Below are 7,876 nucleotides of genomic sequence, written 5' to 3'. Positions count from 1 at the left end.
AGTTCACCCTGGACTTTTCACAGGTTTCAGTTCGGAGTTCACTTTGAGGTGTTTCGTTTACGAATACTGAGGTAAAATATTTGTTTAATATATCACACATTCCTTTATTTCAATATCCAAGTTGTTATTCAGCAGATGATAATGAGACAATGTGATTCCTAATAATATTTTTTATCTCTAATGTAACTATAGAATTCTTTGGGGTTCTCTTTGAATTTATCAACAATATACATTTCATATTGTCGTTTTCGTTTTTTTATTGTCTTTTTTTAATCTCTCTGTATTATTACATACCTTTGATAGACATTAAGTGCACCCGAGAACTTGTGTTTCTTATAAACCTCTCTCTTTTTGCAATACTTTTTTAATTTTCTTTGTTAAGCCATTTTGGGCGAGCCTGAATACGAATACTGAACTAAAATAGTTGTTTAATATATCACACATTCCTTCATTTGAATATTCAAGTTGGTCGTCATCAGAAAATAATGAGCCAATGTGATACTTAACAATATTTTTATCTCTAATGTAACTATAGAATTCTTTGCGGTTTACTTTGGATTTATCAGCGACATTCGTTTCGTGTTGTTGTTTTCGTTTTTTATTGTCTTTTTTAAATCTCTCTGTATTATTATATAACTTTGGTAGCCATTAGGTGCAACCGAGCACTTGTATCCCTTATAAGCCTGTCTCTTTTTTGCAATTATTTTTTAAACCATTTTGGGCGAGCCTGATTTGGGGTGGGGGTGGGGGGCGTCTGTCCTTAAACAGGATGTGTGAATCATCTTTTTAAATGTATTTTGAAATATTTCCCACATCTGATCTACAGGTCTTTCGCTTATTTTTCCTCCCAATCTGTAAGCTGAAGCTCATGATATAGTCCTATGAACTGAGCTTTACTGAAATCGGGTATTTCAGATACACAAGTATTGTGAGGGCGAACGAGGAACTATGTTCTCTCGGCCCTGGAAAGTAATACCAGTTCGGGTGCTACTGGATCTGCTGGGGCTTTAATTAAACATCAAAAGGAATCAATGGATTTAAAAGAGTTAACGAATACAATAAACCATCAACTTGTACAATACAAGGTTGTAGAATGGGAACATCTAATACGAGGTGCTCAACACCTCCGTATCGTAACAACAGTAGCGATGTCCGGGTGCGTATGGACGAACCGTTCCGGCCCAATCGGGTGCGGCGTGTCTTGAGAACAGCAAAGGTGAGGAGACCCGACGTCGAGTAGCCTGCGACTGGAGTAATGAAGACTTGGGATTGGCGTGGCAGTGGGTAGTCTTCGCAGGACGTCTTCTGACCAAGTTCTATTCGACGTTGGGGAGGAGGGGTATATATACCCCTAAAACTGCCGACGTGGCCGCTCCGCGCAGGCGCAGTCTTCTCGGGCTTCAAAAGTTCGAAGCCGACTCGCTCGTTGTACTGGCGCGCAAACAAGCCGATTCGCCGAGGTGGGGAGCCAAACGACTATCAGTGCAGCCGCGATGAATTGACTTGTGGCCGGGGGAAGGGGGATGGGCCCTTACACCACCCCCGGGACAAGAATCTACTAGGAGTAGATTAAAACAAAATTAATGGTAACTCAAGAGGATGAAAGGAAAATAAAACCTAGCCAGGATTTAAGATCTACTTAGGAGGTCAGCGCCTAGATTGTCTTTTCCAGCAATGTGGACAACTCTAAATTTATAGGCCTGAAGGGCCAAAGCCCAACGAAGGAGACGGTCATTCTTTCCTTTGAAAGTAGCTAAATACAAGAGAGGTTTGTGATCAACTTCTAACACAAACTCTTTGCCACGGAGATAATAATCAAACCTGGAGATGGAGAAAACGACCGCAAGACATTCACGCTCGATGGTGGAGTATCTCTTCTCACGATCCAAAAGTTTCCTACTGGCATATGCGACGGGATGTGGGCATTCATCGTGATACTGGAGTAAAACAGCCCCCAGACCATAAAGAGAGGCATCGGTCCTAAGGACGAAAGTCAGCTTAGGATCGGGCAACCGCAAGATGGGTTGAGAAGATATGGCAGCTTTCAAATGGCAGAAACGGTCCAAGAGGTCTTCGGTCCAGGGGAGAGGTTCAGGGCTAGTCTTCCGTAGTAGATCAGATAAGGGGCCGGTGTAGTCGGAGGCCTGAGGAATAAACAACTTATAAAAGGAGATCAGACCAAGGAAGGTCCTAAGTAACTTCTTACTGGTTGGTGGAGGAATGCGGGTTATGGCCTCAATCTTGGTATGTTGAGGTTTTAAAGAGGTTCCATCTAAAATAAAGCCAAGGTATTTGATGGAAGAAACTCCAAATCTACACTTCGAAGGCTTGACAGTCAGATGGTGGTCCCGTAGCCGTTCGAAGACGCGATTTAGAGCTTCGAGATGTCGATCCCAGCTTTTGGAAAAAACAAAGACGTTGTCAAAATAAAAGCACACATTTGATAAATTATCTAATACTAGTCTCATCAGGCGGATGTATGTAGCACTTGCCGTTACCAGACCAAAGGGCATTCGGCAGAATTCCATCAAACCTAGATGAGTGGGAAAGGACGTTAGGGCTTTGGCTTTGTCTGAAAGAGGTACTTGGTAATATGCCTTGCAGAGGTCCAGTTCACTAAAGTACCTAGCCCCAGAGAATTTGTACAAATCTTCTTCCATGCTGCAGGTTGGTTCAGCATGGAATACTGTGACAGAGTTTAGTTGGCGATAATCTATGGCCATCCTATAGGATCCATCAGTTTTTCTTACCATGACGACAGGCGAAGAATGAGGAGAGGAGGATCGTTGGATAATCCCTTGACGGAAGAGGGTTTCAACTTCTTTCTCGAAGACAGGTCTAAGGTGGATTGGCACTGGGTACACTTTGGCTTGTACTCTGTCAGTAGTGGTAAGTTGTATATCATGAGTTATAGTGGATGTACATCCGGGCTCGTCTGAGAAAACATCTTTATACTCACCCATTAGAATCTGAAGTTGGACTAGCTGATCCGGGGCGAGTTGTCCCACTTCAGGTTTATCAGTTGAAGGGGAGAGGATCATGCCGTCAGGTGTCAAAGGCAACTGTGAAAGAAGATCACACGGATCCCCTTCATCAACGATGGATACCTTCTCTTTCCCTGGGGCGGAAAGCTCTTCTATGGCGGAAATCTCATCCATCAGTTCCAATTGCTGCACCTGGGCCCTGCGGTGATATCTTTTTAAAATGTTAGCATGGTAAAGTCTCTGTCCTCGAGGGGTCTCTATTACGTAATTCGCTTCACCACGTCTCTCCAATACGTTGTAGGGTCCATTCCAAGTGACGAGGAGTTTACTTGTATCACTAGGCAGGAGTACTAGAACTTCATCACCTGGTTTAAATTGACGGTTTTGAGACTTCAGATCGAAGTACGCCTTGTACCGGGAACTGCTGATGTCGGCTTGTTGCGCAGCCATTTGAGAACATTCTGCCAGCTTGTCCTGTAGTTCTATTACATATTGGAAACTGGACCTCTCTTCCTCGTGGAGGGTACGGTTTTCCCACAGATCTCTTAAAACTGTGAGTGGGCCTCTAACAGACCGACCGTACAATAACTCGAAGGCTGAAAACCCTGTCCTGTCGCTCGGGAGTTCTCTGAGGGCAAACAAAGTTGGTATTAGATACCTGTGCCATTCACGGGGCTTCTCAGCACACAATTTACGAAGAATAGCCTTCAAGGGGCCATGTAGTCTCTCAATCCTTCCATTTCCACTAGGATGGAAGGGAGTGGTGAAGATAGGTTTCACGCCCAACATTCGGTGGAGTTCCTTCATTAAATTAGACGTGAATTGGGTACCTCTGTCTGAAAGTATTTCCCGGGGAATACCAACTCTCGAGAAAATAGTTAACAAGGCCTCAGCGACCGAAATAGAGTCTATATCTTTTAAGGGAACTGCTTCAGGAAATCCAGTGGCAAAATCTATCAAGGTAAGAATGTACCTGTGTCCATCGGAAGATGCTGGAGAAAGAGGTCCAACCAAGTCTATGGCAACACGGGCGAAAGGTTCAGTGACGATGGGCATGGGTTGTAATGGGACTGGTGGTACTCGTCCCTTCGCTGAGAAGCGTTGACATTTGTCACAAGACCGACAGAAGGTTCTGATGTCGGTTCCCATACCAGGCCAGTAAAATTGTTCTGCTACCTTTAATTCCGTCTTCCGGTGAGAAAAGTGTCCAGCTAAAGGGCTCTCATGAGCAATGGAGAGGATAACAGGGCGACAATCACGGGGAACAACCAATGTAGACTTTCCTACCTTATCAGGGCGATTAGAAGTTAAACATTTCCGATAGAGGAGACCGTCCGTCTTGACAAACTGGTAAGTAGACCCGTTCCTCGTTCGGTCTATTTCTCCCGAGGCTGCTTTTGCTCTAGCGGCAGAGAGTGTCTCACACGAGGACTGGAGTAGACTGAAGTTGTCGGGCGTCACCGAGAGAGGTTGTAGGGCAGGCAGAGCTAAGGGGTGAATCCGTTTCATTTTGCCGGCTCGGGTCTGGACTGCACATACCAGGTGCTTGGGAGAGGGTGTAGCAGTTTGTGTCGGGCGTGGAATTGCGGAGTCATCAGCTGGAGAGGAACATTCAGATATATTAGGATCTTTAACGCCTGGAACGTTACCAATTAAGACACTAGCAAATTTGATGGGTGCTCTGACGACGTCGGTCCATCCCTCGTAATAAGGACATCGAAGGTAACAAGAAACCAGAGGAAAGGCATCTACTCGGCCCAAGTAGTCGGCAACATAGACTTTCTTGCAACTCGGGACATCTATATCTGGTAGCATCTCATCTGATACGACTACGCAGGAACAGCCGGTGTCCCGGATTATAGTAGACACCCAGGCCCCATTGATGGTACCAGAGGCCTGGAAGTGAGGGACTGTTCTATCAGACAGGCAAAACCCTACCTTATATGGCTGCGTAGTTGACGTGCCTTCTTTGAAAGTGCGGGGATTCCTAGGGCAACGAGGCCGAATGTGTCCAATTTCTCCACAACCGTGACATGTCAAAGGTGGAGGGTCCTTTCGGCCGCTAGACGGATTCGGGGTCACCGTGGTTACCTTAGGCGGCTTAGGTGGTCGAGAGAACTTCTTTGCATTTGGAATCGAGGTTCGAGGAAGATTAGGGTGGGCTGACGTCCAATCGTCAGCCAAACGAATGGCCTCGGTTAACGTAGAGGGTCGTCGTTCCTTGATGAAAGCACGCAAGTCTGGATGGAGGGAAGACAAAAACTGGTCAAGTATCATAAAGTCTTTCAAATCATTGAAAGTATTCCCTACCTCTGAGGAATCTAACCACGCCTGGAATAGTCTGGTTAGTTGAAATGAGAACTGAAGAAAAGTTTCTCCTGGAGAAATCTTGGCATTCCGAAAGTCTACGCGGTAACCATCAGGAGTCTTGTTAAAACCTGACAATAAAGCTTTCTTCAGTAGCTCATAGTTCTTAGTTATCTCTGGGGAGAGAGATATGTACATATCAGCTGCCTTTCCCGTAAGTAAGGTACCCAGTCTCACGGCATAGCTGTCTGAACTCAGCTTAAGTAGTTCTGCAATTCTCTCAAAACGGTTAAGGTAAGAGGCAATATCTTCCCCCTCTTGTAATAGAGGGAGCTGGGGACGACTTACCGAATCATGTGGAGTCGCGGTAGGTTGCTTTGTCGCCGTGATACGAGCTAGCTCTAGCTCCTTTTCCGCTTCAATCTTGGCCTTCTCCTTCTCTGCTTCAATCTTGGCCTTCTCCTTCTCTGCTTCAATCTTGGCCTTCTCCTTCTCTGCTTCAATCTTGGCCTTCTCTGCTTCAATCTTGGCCTTCTCCGCTTCAATTTCAGCTAAGCGGGTCTTGTGCTCAATTTCCTCCTTCTTGGCTCGTCGCTCTTTTTCACGTTCTTCTCGTTCAATAGCTTGCTGTTCTATGACGTATTTGCCGACATCTCCTCCTGCGAGGCCTAAAGCTATAGCCTGTTCCTTAAGCTCCTGAACAGATATCATATTGACGAGAATAAGTAACGAATAAGGCACAAGTCAATGATTATGATACAAGACAAACAAGATACGTGTTAACGAACAAGAGAAAAAGATACGTGTCAATGAATAAAACAAATAAGATACGTGTCAACGACTAAAGACAAACTGCACAACCAAGGGACATCAAATAACACCGAAAGTAAATGAAATAAGTAAAATTAAGCAGAAGCAAAAATACAAGGGACGTAAATGCATCAAACAAATACAAGCTGTAAGACAAGAAACATTACTCGCTTAAAGCAAATGGAACAATTTTACCCACTTCAAAACGCCACAACGTAATGTACGTATTAATACACACGTAAACAGCTATGAAACAATCAAAACCTCAAAGCACAAGAGGACTCACTTCCGGGCCACAGACAGTGAGTGCGCGTTCAAAGCGACTTAGAGCCCAGCAAACACTTGTAGCACCAGTCGTGGCAAGGTCGCCAGAAATGTGAGGGCGAACGAGGAACTATGTTCTCTCGGCCCTGGAAAGTAATACCAGTTCGGGTGCTACTGGATCTGCTGGGGCTTTAATTAAACATCAAAAGGAATCAATGGATTTAAAAGAGTTAACGAATACAATAAACCATCAACTTGTACAATACAAGGTTGTAGAATGGGAACATCTAATACGAGGTGCTCAACACCTCCGTATCGTAACAACAGTAGCGATGTCCGGGTGCGTATGGACGAACCGTTCCGGCCCAATCGGGTGCGGCGTGTCTTGAGAACAGCAAAGGTGAGGAGACCCGACGTCGAGTAGCCTGCGACTGGAGTAATGAAGACTTGGGATTGGCGTGGCAGTGGGTAGTCTTCGCAGGACGTCTTCTGACCAAGTTCTATTCGACGTTGGGGAGGAGGGGTATATATACCCCTAAAACTGCCGACGTGGCCGCTCCGCGCAGGCGCAGTCTTCTCGGGCTTCAAAAGTTCGAAGCCGACTCGCTCGTTGTACTGGCGCGCAAACAAGCCGATTCGCCGAGGTGGGGAGCCAAACGACTATCAGTGCAGCCGCGATGAATTGACTTGTGGCCGGGGGAAGGGGACTGGGCCCTTACAAGTATCTATCTATCTATATATATATATATATATATATATATATATATATATATATATATATACATATATATATATACATATATATATATATATATATATATATATTAGCCGTTTGAATCTAACTAATTTGTGATCACTATTTGCGATAGTTTCACCAACTTCTACATCGGTTATCATACTTTCGCGGCTAGTAATCAACAGATCGAGTAAATTTCCATGTCTTTTTTTTTATTTTTTTTACATGCTCAACTAAGTAATTGTCACCAAGGAAATCTATCAAATGATTACCTATATGGCGATGTTCAAGGGTCATCCAGTCAATGTCAGTATTATTGAAATCACCATTATCAATAAGTCCCGGTTGCAGAAACTAGACAGTTCTTGAAACAATAGTTTGTCGTCTGCTAATGATAATATCTTTGGCCTATATATTACATCTGCATTCATTTTTCGTCCATATGTTTGGGTTAATTATATTCACAAACTATCACATACATCCTGTTTTACTTTTTCTAAAACACAACCATAGACATTGCTTTTAACGTACAACAGAACACCCCCACCTTTCATGTGGTTTCTATCCTGATAAAAGTGTTTAAATCCCGCAATATTAAATTCAGCTTCAAACTCTCCACCATTCAACCATGTCTCGGTTATTTCTATCATATCGAGATTTTCGCTTTTGATATACGCCCGGGTTTCTTGGAATTTGTTTCTAATACCACGAGCATTAAAGTACATGGTTTTAAGAAACCCGTGATTATTATTTTTTTTTTTGGGGGGGGGGTCGT

General features: G+C 44.1%; 1 protein-coding gene across 2 annotated transcripts; it reads right to left on the bottom strand.

The window, feature by feature from the left end:
• Positions 1-1,613: 1,613 nt before the first annotated feature.
• Positions 1,614-7,057, bottom strand: LOC143025500 (uncharacterized). 2 transcript variants are annotated; one of them, XM_076185258.1, is made up of 2 exons: positions 4,272-7,057; positions 1,614-2,144 (listed from the first exon to the last, which is right to left on the bottom strand). In XM_076185258.1, exons 1-2 carry the CDS (start codon positions 6,000-6,002, stop codon positions 1,629-1,631), a joined length of 2,247 nt encoding a protein of 748 aa, XP_076041373.1. In that variant the 5' UTR covers positions 6,003-7,057; the 3' UTR covers positions 1,614-1,628. The 2 variants fall into 2 exon arrangements, with proteins under 2 accessions (XP_076041373.1, XP_076041374.1); XM_076185259.1 differs by having other exon boundaries at positions 4,923-7,057.
• Between the last annotated feature and the right edge of the window lie 819 nt (positions 7,058-7,876).

Source organism: Oratosquilla oratoria, chromosome 5, assembly GCF_046742065.1.
Source record: "Oratosquilla oratoria isolate Oo_2021 chromosome 5, ASM4674206v1, whole genome shotgun sequence".
Taxonomy (NCBI): domain Eukaryota; kingdom Metazoa; phylum Arthropoda; class Malacostraca; order Stomatopoda; family Squillidae; genus Oratosquilla; species Oratosquilla oratoria.
The sequence above is the reverse complement of the archived record's forward strand: the minus strand, read 5'-3'. Positions and strand labels throughout refer to the sequence as shown.

Excerpts from the sequence above, each read along its gene's own strand:
- LOC143025500 (XM_076185258.1), bottom strand. The coding sequence starts at position 6,002 with ATGATATCTGTTCAGGAGCTTAAGGAACAGGCTATAGCTTTAGGCCTC. Across the intron at positions 2,145-4,271 it reads CTTCTAATCGCCCTGATAAG|GCCTCCGACTACACCGGCCC; the intron begins GTAGGAAAGTCT and ends TTTATTCCTCAG.